Source organism: Bubalus bubalis, chromosome 23 (assembly GCF_019923935.1).
Source record: "Bubalus bubalis isolate 160015118507 breed Murrah chromosome 23, NDDB_SH_1, whole genome shotgun sequence".
NCBI classification, from domain to species: Eukaryota; Metazoa; Chordata; class Mammalia; order Artiodactyla; family Bovidae; genus Bubalus; species Bubalus bubalis.
In genome coordinates this window covers 18,856,632-18,882,089 of record NC_059179.1, presented here as the reverse complement: position 1 = coordinate 18,882,089, position 25,458 = coordinate 18,856,632, and the positions used below count along the sequence as shown (strand labels likewise).

At 47.7% G+C, this 25,458-nt stretch overlaps 3 protein-coding genes across 7 annotated transcripts; 1 reads left to right on the top strand and 2 right to left on the bottom strand.

Moving 5' to 3' along the window:
* Positions 1 to 8: 8 nt before the first annotated feature.
* Positions 9 to 9,304, bottom strand: ZDHHC16 (zinc finger DHHC-type palmitoyltransferase 16). 3 transcript variants are annotated; one of them, XM_025274046.3, is made up of 12 exons: positions 9,101 to 9,304; positions 7,581 to 7,677; positions 5,218 to 5,465; positions 4,851 to 5,045; positions 4,610 to 4,698; positions 4,190 to 4,218; positions 3,447 to 3,580; positions 3,261 to 3,308; positions 2,341 to 2,426; positions 1,553 to 1,676; positions 1,293 to 1,363; positions 9 to 598 (listed from the first exon to the last, which is right to left on the bottom strand). In XM_025274046.3, the coding sequence occupies exons 3-12, from the start codon at positions 5,458 to 5,460 to the stop codon at positions 484 to 486; spliced, it is 1,134 nt and encodes a 377-aa protein (XP_025129831.1). In that variant the 5' UTR covers positions 5,461 to 5,465; positions 7,581 to 7,677; positions 9,101 to 9,304; the 3' UTR covers positions 9 to 483. The 3 variants fall into 3 exon arrangements, with proteins under 3 accessions (XP_025129831.1, XP_044791046.1, XP_044791047.1); XM_044935111.2 differs by lacking the exon at positions 7,581 to 7,677 and having other exon boundaries at positions 9,101 to 9,303; XM_044935112.2 differs by lacking the exons at positions 3,261 to 3,308; positions 7,581 to 7,677.
* Positions 9,305 to 9,353: 49 nt separating this feature from the next.
* On the top strand, positions 9,354 to 16,109 carry EXOSC1 (exosome component 1). 3 transcript variants are annotated; one of them, XM_006061165.4, is made up of 8 exons: positions 9,354 to 9,512; positions 9,620 to 9,735; positions 12,191 to 12,265; positions 13,713 to 13,801; positions 14,571 to 14,604; positions 15,117 to 15,167; positions 15,298 to 15,382; positions 15,709 to 16,109. In XM_006061165.4, the coding sequence occupies exons 1-8, from the start codon at positions 9,482 to 9,484 to the stop codon at positions 15,813 to 15,815; spliced, it is 588 nt and encodes a 195-aa protein (XP_006061227.1). In that variant the 5' UTR covers positions 9,354 to 9,481; the 3' UTR covers positions 15,816 to 16,109. The 3 variants fall into 3 exon arrangements, with proteins under 3 accessions (XP_006061227.1, XP_025129838.1, XP_044791049.1); XM_025274053.2 differs by lacking the exon at positions 9,354 to 9,512 and having other exon boundaries at positions 9,668 to 9,735; positions 14,571 to 14,611; XM_044935114.2 differs by lacking the exons at positions 9,354 to 9,512; positions 9,620 to 9,735 and adding an exon at positions 11,177 to 11,249 and having other exon boundaries at positions 14,571 to 14,611.
* Positions 16,110 to 17,807: 1,698 nt separating this feature from the next.
* Positions 17,808 to 24,419, bottom strand: PGAM1 (phosphoglycerate mutase 1). Its single transcript, XM_006061166.4, has 4 exons — positions 24,162 to 24,419; positions 20,447 to 20,721; positions 19,768 to 19,948; positions 17,808 to 18,887 (listed from the first exon to the last, which is right to left on the bottom strand). The coding sequence occupies exons 1-4, from the start codon at positions 24,298 to 24,300 to the stop codon at positions 18,718 to 18,720; spliced, it is 765 nt and encodes a 254-aa protein (XP_006061228.1). The 5' UTR covers positions 24,301 to 24,419; the 3' UTR covers positions 17,808 to 18,717.
* Between the last annotated feature and the right edge of the window lie 1,039 nt (positions 24,420 to 25,458).

Sequence of the window (25,458 nt, the reverse complement as noted above, 5' to 3'; positions counted from 1 at the left end):
CTACAGTCTTTACAAAATCAAATACCTTTATTTTTCCTCCCTTCAGCAGCACATGAGAAGTGGCAGTGACCTCAGCAGTAGGCCTGGTATCTTTGCCCTGTTGAGAAGCCAGAATCTCATCTCTACCATTCAGCTGTTTCCTCAGACGGCAAGTGGAAGAGGTGGCGGCCAACCCCAGTGCTGTAACCTGGAGGAGGTCGGGGTCAACCTGTCAAGGTTGCTAGCTGCCTGATCTCCAGTCTGGGGCTGGACTTCCATTTGCCTGAGTAAAGGGACATGAGTCCTGGGATTCCTCCACGTCGTGCCTTGCTTATGCAGCAGCCAGGAGGTCAGTCCTGGAGTTGTCCCCGCATGGTACCCTGGGGCAGGCCCACTGGCTCTTTTGGCTCAAGGATCCCAAGAAGCTATCCTTGGAGGACCTTGAGGCAACACAGGAAGCAGGGTGGTGCTCCAGTTGTGGCTGACACACTCCAGTTTACACGCTCACACTGCCATCACAGAGGCTGAGTGAGCAGTCACCCAGGGCGGGGGATCCCAGCTCATTCCGTTCCCATGGGGCAAGTGACTGGAAGGTAACAACACCCGAGTAAGCCAGTGCCTGTAAGAGAAGACAAATACTCCTGAGATCAGGCCTTCCTAGTCTTCCTCCCTGATCCTCATGCCTCAGCAGAGATAGCTCAAGGCAGTCTGAAGCTACCTTGGCATTCATCACAAAAGTAACATAGAAGTTCCAATTTAGTCCAAGAAATATACTTTTCACTCTGGTGCCTTGAAGGCCTTTAGAGGTTCTGAGCTAACTTCTAACGGCACTGCGAGCACAGTGACAGGCAGCAATAATGAGGACAGGAAAAGGGAGGGCAGGTACTCAGTGGTCACCTACTTACTACTGCCTCGGTAGCTGCAATCTAAAAAACGATTTACCTTTGTCTCTTGGGCTGAGGGAGCTAGCTTCATTTATTGTCTCAGGACCTCTGTCACAAATAACTTCAGTCCCACAAGTTATCTGCTTGAAATCCAACACTGCCATACAAATGAGAGGTCCCTTTCTGAGAACGGCTTTCAGGACTCTACTGTAGTCCTCTGCTACTGTACCAACATAGTAGCCAGTAGCCAGATGTGCCTAATTAAATTGGTGAAAATGAAATTAAAATTCAATCCACTAACATATGAGGCATGTTTCGAGCACTCAGAAGCCATATGTGACTAGTGGCTAATGTCAGGCAACACAGGTGTAGGATGTTCTCAACACAGAAAGTGCAACGGACAGCACTGATCTAGATGTTTTACTTTACCTTCCTGTGTCCACACCCAGGAATACCTTCCAGTTGTCCAAGCAGCCATAGTTGTAATGATTCCTAAAAACCTAGAGCAAAGAAAAACGTTTCTAGGAACTCTTTTCCTTAAATCAATTTTGAGCCTAAATTAGCTAGGCAACTTCTGGGCTTCAGGCCTGCCCTAGTTGGCCCTGACCATGGGAGAAAAACCAGCTCTTTACAGAACAGCAGGTTTGGTTACCCACTCGCCCCAGCACCCCAATCCCAGCCCTACTCACTCTGCCCTTGGCCTGCAGCCGCTGACGCTCCTTCTTATTGATGTGCCTTTCAATGCTAGTCTCACCTCGACTGATGAGCACAGCATGCCATATGGTTAGGGCACCCAGGGCAAGTGCCACAGAACTGAGAAAAGAAGGGCAAAGATTGGGGGATAGCAGGGAGAGGCTTAGAGGCCATGAGTAGGTCTGAAATTGCGCTGAGCAACAGTGACTGGTGAGGGACTTCTGCCTTCTCTCCCAGCTGATGGGTCCTAAATGAACTTTTACTTCACTGCATCTACTGATAAAAACAGCATCCATGAAAAACCATCTATATGGGCTAAGAATAAATTATGTGGCAAGGAGAATGGGGAAATAAGTCTATTACTAATGAAAACGTTATACATTTCCTAGAATACCCATGCTTGGGAGACAAGAAAAGGGGAGTAACAGCACCAAGGATCAAGATAAAATGGCACATCAGGTTCCAGCTCTACCATCTCTACTTGCGTATCACGGAACAAATCACCTCACCCCCTCACATCTGCAATTTTCCTCCTCTACAAAATGCATCTGCTCTTAAAAGGAGGAGTTGAACTTCCCTTCGCACATACCAAACCCTCAGTGCCAAGTCCTTCGTGTTCCCTCCCCCAAAATGCTGAAGAAAATTAAGCTCTACTCTTGGCCAACCTAAGTGAGACTAAGAACAGCAACAGTTCATACAGGGAGGGGTTCCTGCGTGTGGGCACTGTAAAAGGCTTTCTGAAGCTGCCCCTCCCTTAAACTGTCAAAAATGAGAGTTAAGATACCTGCACAGGAACCAGAGGTAGACAAGACTCTTGTGAGTCACTCTTTCTCGGAAGGAGAAGGTGGGTGGTGGGGTCTGATGGTAAGTCTAGAAAAAAAACAGCATAGTCTGGCTCCTTGACTCGGCTGGTCTCCACCAGAACCCAGCACCTGCAGGCAGGGAAGTGATCCAGGCCCAGGGGGAGAAGATAGGGGTTAAGCCACAGAGGAGTCAGGGCAGCAGCCAGATGGGTGGACCAAGCCAGTGGCATCGTCACGTGGACATACACTGGGCAGAGCGGGTCTGGACAGGATGGTAAAGCACAGGAGGGACCAACCCTGGGCCTTTAGCTGTGACAACACAAACGGGGCTCCAGGGGAAGCCACTCCACTTCCCAGTCAGAACTGTGCGGCTGTAATCCCCTGGAGAGGGGGCCAGATCACACCCAGAATAGCAGGACTGGAGGGGGAGAACGGGGAGCCCCACTAAGGACCAAAACGGCAGCAGAGGCACAATCTCAAGCCGACAATCTGCTCAGAACAAGGAGTCCTAAAAGGCCCGGGGATCCTGATGGAGATGCAGACAGCCCAGGAGCAAAGGATCGGCAGACTGGCCCAGCCCGACCTCTGTCCCCTGGAACCCCATTACACAGACTAACATGGACTCTGTACTGCTCAGGCCATCACCAAGGCAGAGCCCTTGCTCAGCCCAAAGAAGGTGAAATGGGATAGAGAGCCAAAAACTCACATACCAGGGACTCCCAGCTGGTCCCCAGGCCACTTGGTCTGCTTGTGGCAGGCAGCCCCCAGAACACCCCTGATCCAGTCTCGACTGGCCTCAGCCCAGTCTCTACAACTCGACTAACAGGTGGGCCCCAGTTGCCTCAGCAACTCTATACCCCTGGCCTGAGCAGCAGGAGGCAGTGGGGTGGGGAGAGCCCACCTGGTTGGCAACCGCCTGTAGTTTGTTCTTGTCGAGCTGTTTCATTTTCTAAGGGGATGGAAAACAGTGCTGGTTACACTCTCAAGCCTCTAGGAGAAGGGGGTGCTACCGGCCCCTTCTTAGGGACAAATTCCACACCCCAAAGTGCTCTCTACTGAGCTGCTCTCTTCCTAACTATGGGCTCACCTCGATGGCAGCATAAGCCTCCCGGAAAAGGTCCCAGCTTCCATAGCTGCAGTAGACACAGCCCAGAGTCATGAAAAAGCAGAAAGAGAAGAAGTACCGATGGTTATAGTGGCCCACACAGTTGTTTAGCCAGGCTGGTGGGAAAGGATTAAGGACAAGACCAAACACACAACTTCAGGGGGTGTCCTGGTTTCTCTGGTTTATCTGTGGTTCCTAACAATATCATCCAAGCCCAAGGATTCCATCACCAAAGGCAGGAAAATATGGGACTTCCCTGAAGTTGAGGTGAAAAGTGTTAAAGCTTTTCAAAGCCCTCACGAGTCCCACCAGGAGATCATGAAAGCTGAAATCCTTTAGTAAAATGTGTCTGCCAATATTCAGACAAACAGGTTTACCAGACATCTGTGTGGGACTGCAGAAAGAGACCGATGGTTCTATATGGACTCCCACTGGACAACCCACTGAACAAGACCTCTCTTTCCATCCGATAGATGTTAGCATGAAAGTCTATAAGAGAAAGAGCTGTTAGGGAGAGAGGCCTTGCTCCCAGAAGATCCATCCCAGACAGCACATTATTCCCAGGAGATGATCTGTCCCCACAACTGCTCTTCTACTAACTTCTCCTGAGCCCAGTGTTCTCTGCAGGGTGAAGCTAGAAGCCTTGGGTCTGTGGCCCTTAAACCTGTGCGGTGCTTTGGAGCTAAAGGAGGAGGTTTCAGGCAGAGGAGATAGCAAAAGGATACGGCAGTGATGATCCATCTTCAGCACACACCTGTGAGGGAGGGACACAGGCTCTGTTACGGTGGCCAAGGTTCTCGAGATGTCAGTGCCAATCCTTTCCTACAAGGACCAGCATCCTGCTGAGGCGGAAAGGGCACAGACTTTGAGGACAGCCAGGCCTTGCTTCAAACCCTGCTTCACTGGCTACAAGACACTGGACAAGGTAACTCGGGTCTCTTGCCTACCTTGACCCCTCTCTCTGAACCTCACTTTCCCCAAGCGGTGATAACGCATAAATCGCAGGCCATCCTGGGGCCCATGTCCTCAGGACACGTGGCCCGGCACATGACAGGGTACCCCACGAATGTCCAGGAAAATGCAGGTCTAGGTTTTGCCCTGGGGTTACAGCAAAAGGGCCATGGCTGGGGTTCCCAGAGACCCACCTATTGCAGATGCTGCAGTGGTGTGTTCGGGCTGGCTTGGGGTTAATGCACTTCTTACAGATGGAGACTGTTGTCGTATCATTCCTGCCCTGTGCAGAGGGAGAAAAGCGACGTGACGACTGCGGCAGCACCGGTCTCGTACCTCAGAAACGCCAAGGCACTCTCCCTCCCCGTTCCTGGGACTGGCTCCCATGGCCTGCAGTTCTCTTCCACCCCCATGCCCCTGGAGGGGGGTACCCACCTGGGGTGGGTATCCAGGTGGGGTGGTGATGGCCTGGTAGTAATGGAAGACGATGAGAATCAGATTCCAGTGACTATAGAAGAAATGCCAGCAGAGCCGGGGCACGGAGTAGGTTTGGAGGATGAGGGGCAGGACACACAGGTAGGCGATGGCCACGATGGAGCTGGTCAGCACAATCACCAGCACCACGAACACCTGCCAACACCGGGGAGGTCAGGAAGATGCCATGAGAGAGCGCGGCAATGCCCAGAGCAGACTCAGGAGCTTCCCAAGGGTAGGAGGCCACTGTGGGTCCTGACCCAGGGTAGGTTTGCCAGACACATGCGCTCCCCAAACAACCCTTTTCCTGCCCCTGGGCATCACTCACCACCCCACACCAGCGGATCACGTTGTCCACCAGCCAGTAGATAGGCTCAAAGGCAGCGTCCACAGCGGTGTCACTGCCCCCGAAGGAGTTGTAGAGCAGGGAGCGCAGGCAGACCTTGCCGTAGCGCCAGCGCTGAACCAGGCCGCGGAGCAGAGGTGGGCAGCGGCGCCTGTAGCCCAGGAGCAGAAGCAGGCGCAGGCAGAGGCGGGCAGGGCCCAGCAGTAGGCTCCACTGGCCCCGCATGGCTCCTAGGAGAGCACAGCACCGTGAGGGGCCAGCCTGGGTCCTGTCCCTCCCTGCCCCACCAGTGGGCAGCTCAGAGGCCGAGACCTAAGGCTGAGGCCCGCCGGGCCAGTCACCAGCTGGGAAATAGGGAGGCAGCTCCAAGCTCAAGCAGGGTCTCTGGAATTGTCTATGTGGACAGACCACTGGGTAGAGCCCAACCAATGTGCACAAAGCTATCCGCGTGGCCCTGTGGGCCTGGCCACTGTAGCAGAGGTGTCCGGGGTCTCCTGCCTGCCCTGTGCTGTGCTTAGTTGCTCAGCTGTGTCTGACTCTGTGACCCCATGGACTGTAACCCGCCAAGCTCTTCTGTCCATGGGGATTCTCCAGGCAAGAATACTGGGGTGGGTTGCCATGCTCTCCTCCAAGGGATCTTCCCAATCCAGGGATTGAACCCAGGTCTCCTGCATTGCAAGCGGATTCTTTACTGTCTGAGCCACGAAGGAAGCCCCTACCTCCTAACAACCGTCTTCACCAGAACAGCAGTGAGGGAGTGAGTTCACACTATGCGAATCCTGCACCTAGATCTTCCCTGGTGCTATCCAGGCAAAAGACACTTATCCGTCCTACTGCCATTACCGGCCTGGGGGCATGAGAGTCCCTGTCTCCTGTGGGGACAGCTCACCTCCCCCTTGCATGACATAAGATGCTCTGTCTCCAATTCTAGTCCCAGTCCCACTCCAAGCATGAACAAAACAACGGGTCCTGAGCAGACCACCACCAAGCAGGAGACACGGCGGTATGGAGGACGGCGGAAGAAGACCACAGGGCCCGCCCTCTGCGTAATGAGTTTCCCTTGCTCTGTTCTAGCTGGACACTTGAGAGCTTTCTCTGCAGCTGCTGCCCTGGTCCCAGGTGTCCCAACCAGCCTGTCCAGCTCTTTAGCGCTGTGCACGGCTCCTCTGAAAGTGCCTTAACCTCCTCCATGTGATTTTTACCTCAACTAACAGCCACAGGAGGTCAGCTACCCAGGCAATGCCCAGAACAGAACATACAGATTACTTCGATGATATTCTCATCAATTCTGCAGATAAAAGGTCTTATCAGAGAGAAAATTATCTGATTTTCCCCTCTGGCTACTTTGTCCTCTGCAACTCCACTGACTTATTTAACAGGCAGCTCAAAGCCCAGCAGAAACTGGAGGAGGCTGCTCCACTGCAGGGATGGTGTCATTTCAGTAACTGGAGCAAGGTACTCTCCTTACACCCTGACATCCCCACAAGAGGGCTTTCAAAGAAAACTTAATTACCTCCTTCCATAAGCCCTCTGAAGACTTAAGGCAAAAACAAAGCCAGCAGATAAGACCAGCAAGGAGAAGACAGACAATTCAGTAGGGACCTACTTCTGTAGCAGGATAAAGTAAGTTGGCCATTTCCATCATCTCCGAGCGGCTAAGAGAACAAAGGGACAGTGCAGAAAAGAGAAAAAGGAAAAGCTCAAACTTCCTACCTCCTTTGACTTGGACTCCTATTGTGTGGAATCCTGATTTGGCTTGAAGCATGAATTTTCAAATAGTGTACAGCTACAATCTAATGTAACAGTGGAATGAAACATTTTACCCTAAAACAAATCCAAGTGACTTAGGTTATCCACACCATCATTCATTCCCTTACTAAAGCTAATGGAGAGTTTTCTATTTACTAAAATAGTTTTAACAGCAACAGCAGGCAAATATGATGTGTGCCTCATATGTAATAAACAAAAATTATATGCCATATCTCCTGTTTAGAAGGAAAAAAACCTTCATTTTCTGATTCTCCACTTTTTAGATTGTCCCAGCTACTTCTGGAATTACTGAACTCAACAGGAAATGCCTCAAAGACCAGACTTACCAACTCTCAGCTGCCCCATAACTTGACTACTTAGGATTCAATTCTGCCCTGAAGTAGATCTGTGACCTTGGGCAAACCACCAAATTCTGTTGGGACTCAGTTTTCTTGTGTTCCCATTAATGAGAGAGTAGGATTAAATACTAAGGCACCTTTCTGCTCTACCCACTTTATGACTATATATACAGTTGGTAAGATACAAATGAAATGTTTATAAAGTGCTTAGCACCAAAACCTGGATCATGGACGTACTCAATAAATACTTGCTGAATGAACGAACTGGAGGGATGCCGAAGTGGAAAGGCTGGTCAGATGTCCATCTGTCCTACAAATAACAGCAAGGACACTCCTGCCAACGTGATAACATGAAATAAGTGTAAGCTGCTACATTCTTCATGATCAATACAGAGAGAAATGAAAACCACTGGTGGAATCATTGCACTTCAGAGGTAGAAATCATTCTAGAAAACTATCCAACCAGTAATCAACACAAACATGTAAGCTGAAAACTTGTAGGTACAGAGCTTAAGACCAGATTATGTAAAAGAAGTCTGAGGCCAAGGCCCCCTTCCCTTATTTTACTTCGTGAGGTTTGGGGGGGTATGGGAACTCCAGGAAATAAATATGTAGTCCATGGGACCACAACTGAACTTAAGAAGTTTTCATCTCAGGAAACTGAGATAAAGCAGAGCTCAAAAAACTGTGTTTTGGGGGTGAGGGGTGGTGATGGAAGTGAACAGGGCAGGAAATAGAGTTTCCCTATCACCCCAAACAGAGAAGGCAATGGCAACCCACTCCAGTACTCTTGCCTGGAAACTCCCATGGACGGAGGAGCCTGGTAAGCTGCAGTCCATGGGGTCGCTAAGAGTCAGACATAACTGAGCGACTTCACTTTCACTTTTCACTTTCCTGCATGGGAAAGGGAAGTGGCAACCCACTCCAGTGTTCTTGCCTGGAGAATCCTAGGGACGGGGGAGCCTGCTAGGCTGCTGTCTCTGGGGTGGCACAGAGTCGGACACGAGTGAAGCGACTTAGCAGCAGCAGCAGCATCACCCCCAACACAAGCCTTGAACACTCTGATCCCTCAGTGCTAGCAACATAGTGACACGTGCCACCAGATCAGAGGGGAGTGTAGGTCACAGCACTCTCCTCTCCCCAAGGCTCTCAGTCACCAACTCTTTCCCAAGGGGAAGCTGGACATGGGGGCTATTAGGGGTGGGAGTAAACACATAGATTCCAAAGACACCAAAGGGCAGAGGAAACAGAGTCGACATAACTCATTTGAACAAAGATGCTGTTTTGAGGGTATTTACAGTCTGAAGCAGCAAGTGTCAATCATCAGTAAGAGCAACACTAATTCATGCACAGACTTTCCTTCCAGACTAGCACGCTTCCCCAAGATTGGAGGCTGCAGTTACAGAAACCGACGAAACATTTTATTTCTCAATAAGGCTGGCGTGGTCAAAGAATGATAGACTGAAAGTAAAAATTAACTTGAGTACCCGTTCGGTCTCTATCTTGGAACTATCTTAGAGGTACGGTACAATTCGAATCCTATCCCTGCGGATGAATTTCCAAATCTGTGAAATGGGCGAGTTGGCTGGGCTGACCTTCCAGCTCCACGCCTCAGGGCTGCCCGGAGGGTGCGCTCCGTCCGGTTCGAGGGCACGGCCCTGCAAAGCAGGAACTCGGGCTCACAAGGCCCGGGAACAGGGCCCGACCCTATAAAAAGCGACAGGACTGGGCAGAAAAGGCCGCAGCTTCGCTCTTACCTGCCGCCGGCCGATTCCTCAATCAGCCAAGTCGAACCCCGCAGCCTCCGCCGCCGCTCACTGCCACCCCCTCCAGCTCGGCGTCTACCGGCCCGGCTCAATCCAATCAACCATGGCCCGCCGCCCACAGGTCCAGCCTGCAGACCCGGACCCACCGCCCGCCCATCCTTGACCACAGGCGCAAGCGCAAGAGTTCCGAAGCCCCGCCCCTAACGCGTCCCGATGCAACCTGGGAAATGGAGTTTACGTCTTCTGGAAGCGCTTCCGGAGATTACATATAGAGCACACCAATTAGCGCGTTTCTTACTGCGGAACTGCACCAGGATATTGGCCAATGAGAGGTCGGCCTCATTTTCCTCGGGATTTGGGACAGTGGAAGTCATGGCGCCACCCGTGAGGTACTGCATCCCCGGTAAGTCAGCGGTATCCAGAGCAAATCCTGGGCAGAGACAGGGGCAAGAAGGCCAAACGATCAACAGCTTCAGCGGACCCGTGGCTAATGCAGCGTTTTTTCCGCAGGCGAACGTCTGTGTAACTTGGAGGAGGGCAGCCCGGGCAGCGGCACCTACACACGGCACGGCTACATCTTTTCGTCGCTTGCTGGCTGCTTGACAAAGACCAGCGAGAACGGCGCGGTAAATGGGGCAGTTTCCCTTCTCCTCTGTCTCTCTTTGTCTTACGCTGCCTTTGATTTCGCTGTCTTTAGGCAGGGTCCTCCGAGCGCGTCTTTAGTGCCTGGTTCGGGAGAAGGAGTTAGTCTCTAAGTTTTTGACAGCTGGGATCCCCGCTGCTGGACACTTAGCCATCACAAAGTAGTTGTGTTGTCTGGCTTGGCTGTGTTGCTGACACTCGTGGAAGCAAGGTGGGGAAAGAACGGAGGCGAGCTCAGCCGTGCTGTGGGCTGAATCCTGGCCAAATGTCGCCTACTTCTCCGGCTTTATCTCGCTCCGCTACCCGCACCTCACTCTTTGCAGAAGTCCTACTGTCTTCTTTCAATATCGCCAGTGGACCACATAGTGTTTGTACACACGCCGTCTGTCTGGAACACGCTCCTCTCTTCCTTAGCCCGATTAAATCCTACCTACTCAGCGGAAGAGAATCCACCACCATTGCAGGAGACGCGGACTCGATCCCTGGGTCGGAAAGATTCCCCTGGCGAAGGAAATGGCAACACATTCCAGTACTCTTGCCTGGAAAATCCCATGGACCTGGCGGGTTACAGTTCATGGGGTCGCAAGAGTCGGACACGACTGAGCGACTAAACCACCACCATCCTTTAGATAACCTCACTAGTATCACTTTCTCAGAGAAGCCCTATAGACACCACTAGTCAAAAAAGGGAGTTTTGTTTTTTGTTTTAACACTCACAAAGAGCTGTTGGGGTCAGTTTGCTTGTTTGTTTTGCCACACAGCATGCAGGATCTTGGATGGAACCCATGCCCCCTGAAGTGGAAGTTCAGAGTCTTAACCACTGGACCACCAGGGAGGTCCCAAGAGCTATTACTCCCTTTCTAAGCACGTAGTTCAGCATGCAATTAAACACTCAGTTATAAGTCCCCATTAGACCCTTCCACTACTGTGCACGTAGTGCAAGGTAAATGCTCAGTAGATGTTTATTGAACGTATGAATGATATTATTCTCCCTGGTTCCAGAGGCTGATCCATGATTAGCTTGGGATCAGATAAGCAGTTCTTGAAGGAGCAGCTTAAAGACTGGAGGTGGTGGTGGGGGGTGTTTAATCACTAAGTCGTGTCCGACTCTTGTGACCCCATGGACTGTAGCCCACCAGGGTCCTCTATACATGGGATTTTCCAGGCAAGAATACTGGAGTGGATTGCCATTTCCTTCTCCAGGGGATCTTCCCAACCCAGGAATTGAACCCAGGTTTATTGCAGGCAGATTCTTTACTGACTGAGCTATGAGGGAAGCCCATATCTCTATATAGTCTGTGGAATTCTCCAGGCCAGAATACTGGAGTGGGTAGCCATTCCCTTCTCTACGGGATCTTTCCAACCCAGGGATCGAACCCAGGTCTCTCACATTGCAGGCAGATTCTTCTTTATCAGCTGAGCCACCAGGAAAGCCCTAAAGACCGGGATCATTGTAGAAAGAGGATTCAGTATTGACTAAACCTTAATTCTGCCTTAGGTAAGAAACTTAAACTCCCTTTATAGGTTCTTACCTATAAAATGAGATACTTTGTATTCGATCACTTTTGGGAATTTCCCTAGGATTTGAAAGTTTGTTCATTTTATAGCTGTGGGATGTCATAATGAGCCAAATATACGTGGTCTCTGCTATCAAGGGGTACAGATAAAAACTGTAAGCAAATAAATGCTCAAATGAATGTGTGCTTACACATACGATGGCTGCTCTGAAAGAATATTACAGAGTACCATGAGGACATGTAATAGGCAAATCCAACCTAGTCAGAAGTGGTATTTAGTCTGAATCTAAAGGATAAATAAGAGTTGAGTGAGTGAGCAGAAAGAGCAAGTTGAAAAGAGATCCTGAGATGGGAAAAAATTTAATGAAGTGGTGAAACTGAAAAAAGACCAGGAGAGCTGAAGCATATTGAACAAGGGAAAGGTTAAGAAAAGATCAGGCTCAAAAATATCTTTCCTACACCAATAGCCAGTACCATGCTCAAAGAGGAAACTCTACAAGTGTTAAATAGAAGTAAACAGGTATGGCCGCTGTTATATAACATTTATTTGAAAATTCTAACCTGTCCAATAAAATGACAAACCAAAAGAAAGATATAACTTTGGAGGAAAGAGTCAAATTATCCATGATTACAGGCAATGTAGTTATATGCCGAAAAACTCTTAAGAAAATCACAAAAAAACTCTAGAACTCATCTGAAGTGGTAAGATTGTATCTTCTTGCAGCTTTCTTTCTGTGGCCCCTTGGCCCTCCTGTATCCTAAAATTTCTAAGGCTTTCTGCTCTGGGCTACAAATCAATCTGTAGTCCACCTGCCCATGTGACGTCAACTGTGGCCCAAGGTATCCCATTTTACTGTCAAGCCACAAATACCTTTATCCAAGGCTTAGCCAGGATATTCATGTTTTATTTTTCTCTCTGTAGCTTCCTGTCATATCTGTGATGAGAGAAACAGAGTCCCAGTTACTGCCAGATGTAGGAGCTATTGTAACCTGTAAGGTAAGTTGGTCTTAACCTCCCTGCTTAGGATACCATCCAGTGTTGAAATCATGATCATTATAGAATTGCACTGTCCAGTATGGTAACCAGTAGTCACATGCTGCTGCTAAGTCACTTCAGTCGTGTCCGACTCTGTGAACCCCATAGACAGCAGCCAACCAGGCTTCCCCGTCCCTGGGATTCTCCAGGCAAGAACACTGGAGTGGGTTGCCATTTCCTTCTCCAATGCATGAAAGTGAAAAGTGAAAGGGAAGTCGCTCAGTCGTGTCTGACTCTGTGCGACCCCATGGACTGCCGCCTACCAGGCTCCTCTGTCCATGGGATTGTCCAGGCAAGAGTACTGGAGTGGGGTGCCATTGCCTTCTCCCAGTAGTCACATAAGGTCATTTAAATTTAAATAAATTAAAATTAAACAAAATTTAACATTTATTTCTTCAGTTCCACTAGCTCCATTTCAAGTAGTCAATAGCCACAGGTGAATGGTGGTTGCCATGTTGGTCAACACAATTTTTCTATCATCACAGAAAGTTTTACTGGACTCTGCTGGGTCTAGAGATTTCTAGGGTAATGATCAGTGTGGTCAAGTTCAAGCTTATGTAGTCCTTTCACAGAGCTGGTTTCCTCATTATGTAATTTTTTACTTTTGTCTGGGAAACAGGAGTACCAGAAGGTCATAAGGAGGTATATTTTTGAACATCTAAAGCGAAACTTTTTCTGCAGAGAAATGAAAGATTTTTATAAAGTCTTTGAGGGCAAGTGCAAAGTAGTGCTGTACCAGTTAGTAACTATAAGACATCAGTATTCCATGCCCATCCCCACCCTTGCCAGTTAACTTGTAGCTCTTAGTTTTTCTCTATAAATAATTTCTCCAACAGAAAATCTGTGTGAGGAGTTCCCTGGCAGTCCAGTGGTTAGGACTCTGCACTTCCAGTGCCAAAGGTGCATGTTCAGTCCCTGGTCAGGGAACTAAGATCCTGCAAGCCACACAGTGTGGCCAAATTTAAAAAAGGGAAAAGGAAAAAAAGAAAATCTATGCATTATTTTGAAAATAACTGGACAGGCACAGTGATCCAAATATTACCCAGCAGCTGGAATGGAGACTTAAGTTCCCATTCACACTACAGGCCTCTTGGTGAGATCTGCGAAAGGTCTAGTTAGATTTGCTATGCTTCCCTTGTGTATTTATGTTAGACCTGCACATTTTTTAAAATCTCTGCCATATTATTTCATTTGATTCCCTCGGTAACTCTATTTTAGGTGGCCAGAGTGGCTCTTACTCCACTTTATGAACATCACTTATGCAGGGATAAATACGAGTTAACTTATCTGAAATTCTATGCTTAGTAGGGATGCTTGGACTAAAATCCTAGTCTTTCCTAGTTGATTCCTGCCTCCTTCAGCTGACAATTGCTAGTACTCTAATGCTGCCCTTTCCTCTGTTCCACAGGTCTCCAGCATCAATTCACGCTTTGCCAAAGTACACATCCTGTATGTGGGGTCCACACCACTTAAGAACTCTTTTCGAGGAACCATCCGGTAAGGAGTATTTTTGTCTTCATATTCGCCTCAGCGCCTGGAATGAGATTAGGATAGGATGGGAAACTGGAATTTTTAAGAACAATTACAGTCTATTCCTGCCCTGTCTCACCTCTTTGTGCTTTGATTCTCCCCACGTAGTATCTAAAGAAAATATTACAGTATGTGAGTTAAGACAGAAGGAAGATATTAATGAGATAGGACTTTAAATAAAACAAAAAAGAATTGAATAAGCTGGAGGTGCATTGTGGGTATGATTCATACCAAAGTAGAAGGCATTTTAGGAAGTACCTTTTTTTCTTGTGTTTAATATCGATTAACCCAAGCATTATAAGACAATAAAAAGGGTAGTGGGTGAAGTGGTATTTTTCCCCACTATGGGTTCTTTGAGAAGGGACAGACAGTTCTTGTAAGCTAGATAATTTAACATCTGAGGCTCTTTCCACCCTCAGGATTCTGTGTGGTTCTGCGATGCTGCCATTCAGGCTCTCCTAAGGCAGCAGAGTTCCTTATCCTTCTCTGCCAAATCGGATCCAATTTCCTCTAGTGGGAGGTATTGATACTCCTGTTCTGTTTGATCCAAGAATGGGAACTGATTGTTCCCTCGGGTTAGGACGGGAAATATTTCTCCACCTGCTCCTCTGGGTGGCAGCAGGGTCCTGATCAGGACTTGTCCTCTTTGCTCTTATAGCTCTTTGTCTGCTAGGAGTCTGCAGGATAATTCTTTCTCACAGATAATTAATCTTTCCGTTATTTCTTTTCTTTATAGCAAAGAAGACGTCCGAGCTACTGAAAAAGACAAGGTTGTTGGTTGGTTCTTTTTTTTCTTCGTGGCTTTAGGAATCTCAGTCTTTTTAGATTATTCCAGTGAATTTCAAAAGTCTGTGGGAATGTGGAGTCCAAGGAATTTTAAGGTGTTCTCTACTGGAGGGTGTAGAACTCACCTCACTATTCCTTTCCTCTTCATATGATTTGTCTTCGTTTTGTTGGCTAGAGAGGAGCTAGTTTACGCTTTGTCTTTGAAGCCAGGTATTTATTCATGGCTGTTCTCTCAGACTTATTCTGGACCCTTTCAGAGCAGCCATAGTACCTTTTGTCTAAGTCAGATTCCTGATCACGTTATTGAGTTCAGATCTTTCACTGATGTGATGATGCCAGAGAAGCAATAAAAGTTGTTGATCTACTTGAGTAATGGTAGATCTACCATTGGGGTTCTACCCTCTGGGGTTAGAAGTAAACTAGCTCTACCCAGTGGGGTTAATAGTTTCATTATAGACCTGATTGGAGCTTTTACTTAACACTCCTTTCTTTACAGGTTGAAATTTATAAGAGTTTCCGCCCAGGGGACATCGTCTTGGCCAAAGTGGTATCCTTTATTCCCTGCAGACTTGTGGTCCTTTGTCAAAGGAAGAAATGGAAGTAGGGAAACCACTAAGTGGCTATGAGAGGGAAGACTTATACGTCTTCGTTTTCCTTTACCAATGTGATGTGACTAGATCTCCCTAGGTGATGCACAGTCCAACTACCTGCTAACCACCGCAGAAAATGAGCTGGGAGTGGTGGTGGCCCACAGCGAATCCGGTGAGTTTGTCCATGCTTCCACACGCTTACCTTTTCCTGGGAGCTAGGGTTTGGGATTAGTCCACTGTTTTCCCTCGTTTTTTAATTATCTTAGAAGCAATGTGAGTGTAGCTACTGACTACCGGGATTAGAATGAGTCTCCTTATATAATCTAAGGAAAAGAGCCACTTACTCTATAAGTCAGTGGAATAAGCAAGGCTTTTTTCTGTATCAGGTAAGAGGTTCACTAGGCAGCTTGGTGACATCAGTTCACACCCAGCTGAGAAGAGAAATGTCTCGAGCAAGTATCTGGGGTCCCAGCTCCTACATCACCTTTTCCCTTGCAGGTGTCCAGATGGTCCCCATCAGCTGGTGTGAGATGCAGTGCCCGAAGACCCACACCAAGGAATTCCGGAAGGTGGCCCGAGTACAGCCTGAGTTCCTGCAGACCTAAGAAGCCACTTTCCCATGCAGAGGGGAATCTGTTTTCTAAGAGTACATGTGTGAGTGACATCAGGAGGCTGTTTTTATTCAGATACCAGGGGTTGGTCAGCAGCCGCCTTTAGAAAAATCTTTTCTGTAGGTGGAACATTTTTCTTGTGAACCTTTCAGCGGATTTTATTCTCTGGAGTAATTTCTTTTGGAGGCACCAGCAAACAAACTGTATGATGGTAGATTATAGCCTGTTCTTTGAGTGTTACAAATGTGTATTTTTGCTATGACAAAGAAAACATTTTTATGAAAAGAATTTTAGTTTCTGTTGTCTCAAGTAGGGTGAAGAATCTAAACTGACATGGCATCTAGAGCAGAGTCTTTGTAGACAATGCCTAATCACCTATCTTTTTTTGTATTTTTTATGTTCTCCATACTTGTGAGTACTTGCTATGTGTCAGGCATGGGTTGAGCACAAAATTACCAACTTTTGCTCTAAGATTCAGTACAAGCTAAGGAAACTAACATCCCATCAGGCTACTTTAGACTTAAAGTACTAAAAGTCTTCCTAGGATTACTGTGCACATCAGATAAAAAGCTAACTTGGAAAGCAAGATGCTTAAATTTTAGAATAAGGGCAACATTCATACTGGGTCCCAGTACTCAGTTGTGTACCTTCTGGCAAGTTTCTGTTTTCAGCATGTTTCCTCTTCTGTAAACGAGATACTAGCCCTTTCAGAGGTTATCAGGATTGAAGATTATGTATATAACATGCCTCACCCAATGGCTAGCATAGAGCTTAAGAATTTTCTAGATGGTATTACTTGTTCCTACTAGGATGGCATTATGGGCTCTCATATTCCAGTGATCTTCTCAAAGGCCTCAGAGAAAAGGTAAATGTGAGCAATGCCCCTTCCCAATTATATAGATAATTACAGTCAGTCCTCCCTATTCATGGATGTGAAACCCAAGAAGACAGAGCCATCTGTACTATGCCATCTTATATTAGGCGCTTTAGCATCTGTTAATTTTGAAATGTTTATTTTGGCTGTGCTGGGTCTTAGTTGCTCTTCACTGCAGCATGCAGACTCAGCTGCGTGCATGTGGGATCTAGTTCCCTGACCAGGGATCCAACCCTAGCCTCCTGCATTGGGAGCTGAGTCTTAGTCACTGGACCACCAATGAAGTCCCTGCTGCTGCTGCTGCTGCTAAGTCGCTTCAGTTCGTGTCCGACTCTGTGCGACCCCCAGAGACGGCAGCCCACCAGGCTCCCCTGTCCCTGGGATAATCCAGGCAAGAACACTGGAGTGGATTGCCATTTCCTTCTCCAGTGCATGAAAGTGAAAAGTAAAAGTGAAGTCGCTCAGTCGTGTCCGACTGCTAGCAACCCCATGGACTGCAGCCTAGCTTCTGTTAATTTTAGTATCCAGAAGAGTCCTGGAATCAGTCTCCCCTCTGCAGATAAGGGATGACTGTATATTCATTCTCCTGCAAGTGTAATTTCTGAGGAGGTTAGGTAACTGACAGGGATAAAACTTTAGGAGCCAAAAGGAAAGGTGTGAATCAAGTTTACAGTTTACTAATAGAAAGGGACTGGCTTTTAAGTCTAGTAAACAAACTTATACCTTTCTAAAGAAGGTATAAAAGTTTCAGAATTTGATTTTAGTAACCAGTACCATTGGGCAAGAGCTGTAGAGAGGCAGCAGGAAAAAGAGTTCAGCTCTTCAACCTGCAGTGGAGAACCCAGTGAGATACATGGTATTTGGAACCCCCCAGTGATGACCTCTCAACACTTCTGGATAAGTCTTCCCTCGGCTTGGACGAGGACCATGCCCCAGATGTGCTATTCTGACTAGACTGTATGAAGGGAGTGGGTGCAAGAGATAAAATGGCTGTGTAAAGTTGTGACTAGCTGTCCTCAAGCCCTTAGTCATACACGAACTTGGGCAGTGAGAGACATTTCAAGTTGAATGTTCGAGTTGATTTCCTCAGGTAAGACATATCACACAGAAAATATTGCACATCACTCCTTTATTTTATACTGATCTGGAAAAAAGATATTTTTAGTACAGTTATGCTCAAATGAGTACTGGGCCCAAGTGCTGGGCCAAGCAACTGGAACATGATTCAGAAGTCAGGCACAGTGAGAGACACACTTGGACATGATCGAGAGGCATTCCACTGCCACAAAACAGTAAGAAAACAGTAAGGCAGGGGAGGGATTTTAAAACACACAGCAGGATGAACTCCTACACCTTAGACGCCAGGAGCTTATCCCATGATGGTGTAAGGAATGACTTATTTGCTGATGACCACATGTGGGAATATTTTAACCGCCACTAAAAACCCCAGAAGGGTTTTTTTTTTTTTTAATAATTTTTTTTTTTTAAAGTAAATGCAACACAAAAACATTCAGGATTGATCTAGCCTTTTAGAGTCAGGGAGGAATATTTGATTGAGTCACCATGCAGGTTACATTCATCTTCCACTGGAATGTCTAGAGCCCCGAGTCACCTAACAACTGTGCCTGGCTGGCCTCTGGGGACACGAACAGGCTCTTCTCATTGGTCACACCTCAGCATGGTTTTCTCCCTGTCCCCTACTCAAGCAGCTCCTTAGTAATAAACCACCATCAAACCCCCCAGTGATGACCTCTCAACACTTCTGGATAACTCTTCCCTCCGCTTGGACTGAGGACCATGCCCCAGACGTGCCATTCTGACTAGACTGTATGAAGGGAGTGGGTGCAAGAGATAAAATGGCTAATGTGGAATTGGGAGCCGCTGGTCCCCACCTGCAGCTACAACTTACGATGCCTACAGATGTCATCAGTGGGACATGTGCCAGGGAGAGGTGCAGAGGAATAGGGTGGGCCAGGGCAGGGGAGGAGGGTAATCCTTGGGAAAGTAATCTGCTGCTTGCCCTCACTTCTTGGCCTTGCCCTGGGCAGCCACAGCCTCCATGGCTTTACGCACGGTCTCCTCATCCCCCAGGAACTGCATGGGCTTGATGGGCTTCAAGTTCTTGTCCAACTCATAGACCATGGGAATGCCAGTCGGCAGGTTCAGCTCCATGATAGCCTCTTCAGAGAGACCTGAAAATATACCCCCTCATGATCAGTCAAGCAAGATAAGAATCCACAGACCTCTCCAGCTTTACTATTCATCCTCCAGGTGGGGAAATGGGTCCTCCAAGGACTCTGGCAGGAATTAAAACAAGACACCCTTTCTGATACTTGTCATGAGAGTAAGGATGATCACCCAAGGAATGCCCCCAATATTCTTTCTCAGCCACTGAACAGCAAGAAAAAAGGGATGAAAGGTATCCCTCCCCAAGGGGGATCTGGAAGCCCACAGTGAAGCAGGACTATACATCTTAGTATCTCAAATGTCCTATGTTGTCCATACAGCTGCCAAAACGTGGCACATCTGGGCCTCTACTAGGCCCCTGAGTGAAACAACTTAGGATGCAAATTGACACTCATGTGGGGAGTTGTAATCAGGCTGTGGTTAAGGATTTTTATCAGCAATTTCAACTAGCAATCCTAGTCTAGAGGTAGGCATCTCAAACTTTCATGTGTATCTCCTTTGGGGAGAGATACTTTTCATCCTTTTTTCTTACTGTTCAATGGCTAAGAAAGAATACTGGGGGCATTCCTTGGGTGATCACTCTACTGTAATAGAGCAATAATAGATGCACCTGGATGATAGATGCAGCTTCCAAACCAGGTCTGAAGTGGGACCTGAGGTTCTAACATGTAACAAGCACCCAGTGGGGTGTGGCAGCCTCTGGTTCTGCAGATGATGCTTTGAGAAGAAAGGATCATGTTTCTACTAGGAGATAATCTGGACTGTCTCTAAGGCTCTCAGTACATCCAGCCCTTTCCTGAAGGTCTCCTTCATACTAAATCAGTCCAGAGTAGTGGCAGTTCTGCTTTACCCTTCCCTGAGGGCCCCTCTGAAAAGCATACATACCCTCCAGATGCTTGACGATGCCCCGAAGGCTATTGCCATGGGCTGCAATTAGTACCCGTTTCCCCTCCTTGATCTGGGGGACAATTTCTTCATTCCAAAAGGGCAGAGCTCTGGCAATTGTGTCCTTCAGACTCTCACAGGAGGGCAGCTGGTCTTCAGTGAGGTCTGCGTACCTGCGATCCTAAACAAAAAATCCCAGCTTACCAGTTATTACCAGCTGCATTTGTTCTGCCTATTCCTCATCCCCTAAGGGATCACAGTGATAGGTAAAAGTCTCTCACCAGGGCACTGAGAGCTTGGGAAGGGGGATTATTACTATCCTGCCCTCCCTCCCCCATTACCCACGACTGGGAAGATTGAATAGTCCAAAAGAAACAACTTTGGAAAGGTGTGCCTCAAGGCTCTTCCCAACTCACTTTACCTATGGTGCAGTTTTTTAAAATATGGCAATACATGTAAAAAAGATAGAAATTCTTTGTAGATAAACCACATAAACTCTTAACTAAATCTTTTAATAGGTAATGGTCATTCCTTGGAGAAGGGGGATTATAAAGGGGGATTTATCATAAGTTAGAAACTCAGTGATCTAGGCAGATACTAATAAAAGCTAAAAGAGAGAAGTCCAGATTCTGATCCCCTGGTCCTGCGTGCAGCGAGCCAAGCTTCACTTTGTCCATACCTTACTGATGTTGCTGTAGAAGGGATGGTCGGGCTCCATGGGAGGTGGCGGGACATCATAGGAGCGCCTCCAGATCTTTACCTGGGCCTCACCATGCTTGGCAGCAGTTTCTGCCTTATTGAGGCCAGTCAGACCCCCATAGTGTCGCTCATTAAGGCGCCAAGTCCTCACCACTGGCAGCCACATTTGGTCAATGGCATCCAGCACTGTCCAGAGGGTCCGGATTGCTCTCTTCTGCACTGAGGTGAAGCAGATGTCAAACTCATAGCCAGCATCTGGAAATTTTAAGTTAAAAGTGATAAGCTAATGAGGTCCACTCTAGAACCAGAATTTCTTTTTTCTTTAGCCACGCCACATGGCTTGTGGGATCTTAGTTCCCCAACCAGGGATTAAACCTGGGCCCTCAGCAGTGAGGGCAAGAAGTTCTAACTACTAGACCGCCAGGAAATTCCCTAGAGCCAGAATTTTCTTACATATAAATCTCAGGTATAGACAACTCAAATGAAAATTATTTGGCTAAATATTTTGTATACCCTAAATATTTTATTTTGCATACAGGAAAAAGAATATTCTGCCTTTGGGGAAGGTAACATTTGTTGATTTTTGTTGCAGTTGACAATATACTTCCCAGCAGCTTCCCAATAATTCATCTAACCAAAGGCCCAAATGTACTATCAACGAGCTAACCTGAGATCTGCACTACTAATCCCCAGAATGCTTTGCTTAAGCACATTTTAATTTTTTATTTGCTTTAATTCTTTTAACCTAAGGACACTAAAAACTTGGAGTCACTTAATAAACATTTTAGTTAATATTTATAGAAGGTTTACCATCTGTCAGGCACTGGACTAATAAGTACTTTGTATGTATTTTATTTAGTTTTCATAACAATCCAATGAGGTTACATCATTACAATCCATCTTACCGGGTGGGGGGAATAGAAACTGCAGGAGTTAAGCAAATTATCTGAGATCACAGATATTACATGAAAGGTTAAAAACCCAGGTTGTATGACTCTAATCCAACTCATAACCACCATCTCTGGCTATCTCCATAGTTTCCTGACTTCTAAGGATTCTGATGTTTGTATTTTAGTTAGAACTGTCACTTCTGATTGACAATTACTAATATATTTCAGTCCTCTCTACTTTCTGGTCCAGGAGAAATGGGATTTTGAATTCAACAATTAGGATACAGCAAGAGCTCTTAGAAGATGCTGATAAAACCAGTTTGTTGCATGAAATTGTATCTTCCCTAGCATATGGAAATCACAATCTCTTCATCCACAGTTCCTTTCTGCTAGTCAAATTACTTGACTACCCTATATATCTACCAACCTACATCAATTGTTAAACCAAGTTTAAGAGAAGCCACTCACTGGAGAAAGAGCAGACCTCTCCTCTACGCACAGCAGTTATGAGGGGTGGTATCAAGAGTTATGTTGGCCCAACCAGTAAGTTACAACCATATATATCTTTATGTTTCACAAACCATTATTCTCCCTCCCACTTTAATGGGGAGATGTCCCTTTCCTTATGTGGTGAACCAGGAAAACATTCCTGTTTTCTTCCATGAGGCTACAAGGCCCTCATTGAAATTTAGCACAAACTTCCCTGTGTGTTGCTTCGTACTGAGACCACCAACAGTAATTAATGAAATGTGAAGTGAATTTTCTGCCAGTCATTCAATTTGAGAATAAGGCCAGTAAGAACTACACTGATGGGGGAAGGGAGGATTAGTCACCAGGAGACTCACCAGCACCCACAAGGGAAAAGTCACATCTCATCGCTGAGCCTCAGGACAAGTCCTAGTAGACTCACTCACCATCTCCTCCCTAACTTTATGGGGAAGAATGATTCCCCAGTAAAAGGCTGAGTCACTGGGAAGCAACATCCTCAGTGCAAGGCTCAGCTGCCATGCTGAAAAGCTGTGGTTGTTTCACTGAATTTTCTAATTGCTGTGGAGTGCTGCACATTAGATACACAAATAGATCCCAGAGGAAAAGAGCAGTTCCCCTGATACTCTCAACAAACTCTAAAGCCTCTTCCTTTAACTTGGCCATCAAACAAAGCAGAGTTAGGATGCTCCCAGGGATGGGCTTAGCTGGTGCCATGTGGCCTCCATCCTCCCTTAATAAGACGGTGTGGTGAAACTAAGTTCTTGCTAACTTGCTCCTGAAATCATGCAAGATTTTATAAGCCCTATAGTACTTAAAGCCCTGGTGAAATTAATACTTTATTTTAGGCCTTTTATATTATTAGATTATTCATATGGTCTTCATCATTCAGAGTTTTTGCTTTTAGTCATTGACTTTTTATTTAATCATCTGTGATGCCCCTAAACAGTTATTTTAAAATTTTAATGGGCTTTCTTTTTAAACTAATGCTACTAACATTTACTTAAAAACTCAACTAGGGTCTGTTATTTTAAGAGATTACAAGTTAAGGCATTTGACCAGTCTTAGAGGACAGCTGCAATTTGCTTTGTCCTGGGTCAGTCATCAGCAAACCACCACAGACCCATTCAGTTCTTCCTGCAGGCAGGAGAGAAAATGGCCTCTACCAGCACTTTCCTCATCCTGGCCTCTCCTAACCGGTATGAGGTCACATCGGGCCATCCCAAACTACTCACACACATCCTCAGCAGGATTACATTTCCCAGACTTGTTTCCAAGCCTTTGCTTCATTTCTAAAAGATCTACAGTGGAGGCAAGGACCTAGGAAGAGCAAATTTGGGCCAAATACCTGATTCACATCAACCAGGCATCAATGACCCATTTCAATGGCTGCTACTTTGTCGAGGTTAAAAGGGAGCAGAGCAGGATCAATGGAAGCACCTCCTCAGTCCGGAGATTCTTTGAATTGCTGGCAGCAGGGAATGCTTCCTTATTAGCATTTCAAAATCACAGAGAACCGTCTGCCAGCAGGGGCCAGCCTGAGTAGGCAAGCTTATCTCACTGCCACTTCCACCTTTACCTGAAACAGCCTACCAGTTCCCTCGCACCTACCAGTTACTCATCCCCAGAACAGAGGCCAGCGTGGTGGGCTAGGAATAAGATGTAACTTTGGTCAAGTCCTCTTTCCAACTCTCACTTTCCTAACTATGAAAGAGGGCCAGGGAGAGTTGGGAAGGAAGGGAATGAAATCTGTAAAGTTTATGGGGTTGTGAAGAGGATTAACTCAAAGCCTTCATTCATGCAACCACTCATTTCCATTTGTGGATGCACTCTGGACACGGTTTGTGGAATGCTGCTAAACAGCATCCTACAGGAGCACGTGGAGGTCTTTGGTCTCCGCGGCGCCGCGTCACTCCCCCACGGCAGGGAGAAGCATGTGGCCTGCCACTTCATCAGCCTGCCTAGCCTAGAGTAGGTTTGGTTGTAGCCACTGGAAGACACTGGGCATCCAATTTAGTAACCCGTCCCCGAGTTACTAAATGCTCAGACTAAGACGAGAGCGATTTCGCAAGGCGGTGTGGAGAGCGCAATAAAACTGCGCGGTGACCGCCCGGGTCCTCTTCTTGGCTGGGTGACCTTGAGCAAGTCGATCCCCCACCCCCGGCTCATTTTCTGAACTGCAAAATACACTGTTAGGAAGAAGAAGCCTAAGGTCTAGACGTTCTCCGGGAGGGCGCGGGTGAGGCCAGGCGGCCGTGACCCAGAGGCGCCAGCCCGGGCCTTCGCAGCCCACATCCACCGCCCCGGCCTGCTACGCACCTCTCAGCGCCTGCCCGCCTCGCTTCGCCTCCTCGTGCCCGGCTGGGCTCAGGTCCGCGTCGTACCAGCCGCTGAAACGGTTCTCCAGGTTCCATGTGCTCTCACCGTGCCGGATCAGCACCAGCTTGTAGGCGGCCATGGCTGCGGTTCGGGATGCGGCGCAGACTGGGGATCACCGAGATTCAGGAGTCGCTGCCCGGCCCCCGGCTGCGCCTGCGCGCTTGCGCCCCACCCGTCAGCTCCCTTTCACTAGCACTGCCAAATCTTTCCACTAGCTCGGGGCCACCCTCCTCCCGCCGGGTGTACGCATGCGCTCCGTGCGGGCGCTGCAGCCGCCGGGCGGAGGGGGCGCTCTCCCAGGAAGACAGGGCGCATGCGGTCTCTGCCGCCTACCCCGCGTCAGCCGTGGCGGTCACGGAGCGCACGTAAGCGTCCAAAGGCGGTGGAACATCTGGGCGGTGCCCAGAAGTGCATACCGTCCGGAGTGTCATCAAATTGAATTGCAGTTATTCATAAGCCCTTCGTTGTAATAAAATGTTATTATTCCAATCGCTCTTGGCTTGCCCAGATCACTTTCCCATCCGAACACATTGTGATTCACACGCCTGCGTTCCAGTCTTCACTCTTCCATTTTATTTTCTATGTGGACACCGCTTAACCTCGCTCACCGTCGTCTGTAAACGAACGTAGTAAATATTCAGCTGGTGGCTATCTACCAGGAAGGTTTCCCAGGTGGCTCAATGGGTAAAGAATCCGCCTGCAATACAGGAGACACAGGAAACGCGGGTTCTATCCCTGGGTTGGGAAGATCCCCTGGAGAAGGGCGTGGCAACCCACTCCAGTATTCCTGCCTGGAGAAGCCCATGGACAGAGGAGCCTGGCTGGCTACATACCCCAGTGCATGGGGTCGCAAAGAGTTGGACAGACTGAAGTGGCCGAGCGTGAGTATATCTACCTGGAAAGTGCTCAGTAAATGGTGGTTGTTTCTATCTCATTTCCATGGACAATGATCTCCATAAGGACACCAGCTCTGACTGCTGCTGCCGCTAAATCACTTCAGTCGTGTCCCACTCTGTGCGACCCCATAGACGGCAGCCCACCAGGCTCCCCCGTCCCTGGGATTCTCCAGGCAAGAACACTGGAGTGGGTTGCCATTTCCTTCTCCAATGCAGGAAAGTGAAAAGTGAAAGTGAAGCCGCTCAGTCGTGTCCGACCCTCAGCGACCCCATGGACTGCAGCCTTCCAGGCTCCTCCATCCATGGGATTTTCCAGGCAAGAGTACTGGAGTGGGGTGCCA

Coding starts and splice junctions, on each gene's coding strand:
- EXOSC1 (XM_006061165.4), top strand. CDS start 9,482: ATGGCGCCACCCGTGAGGTACTGCATCCCCG. Junction 12,266..13,712: donor GAGCTATTGTAACCTGTAAG/GTAAGTTGGTCT, acceptor TCTGTTCCACAG/GTCTCCAGCATCAATTCACG. Junction 14,605..15,116: donor GAGCTACTGAAAAAGACAAG/GTTGTTGGTTGG, acceptor CTTTCTTTACAG/GTTGAAATTTATAAGAGTTT.
- ZDHHC16 (XM_025274046.3), bottom strand. CDS start 5,460: ATGCGGGGCCAGTGGAGCCTACTGCTGGGCCCTGCCCGCCTCTGCCTG. Junction 3,581..4,189: donor GAAGATGGATCATCACTGCC/GTATCCTTTTGC, acceptor CTTTCCCACCAG/CCTGGCTAAACAACTGTGTG. Junction 2,427..3,260: donor TACAGGCGGTTGCCAACCAG/GTGGGCTCTCCC, acceptor TTTTTTTTCTAG/ACTTACCATCAGACCCCACC.
- PGAM1 (XM_006061166.4), bottom strand. CDS start 24,300: ATGGCCGCCTACAAGCTGGTGCTGATCCGGCACGGTGAGAGCACATGG. Junction 19,949..20,446: donor TCTACAGCAACATCAGTAAG/GTATGGACAAAG, acceptor TTTTTTGTTTAG/GATCGCAGGTACGCAGACCT. Junction 18,888..19,767: donor CATCGTCAAGCATCTGGAGG/GTATGTATGCTT, acceptor GTATATTTTCAG/GTCTCTCTGAAGAGGCTATC.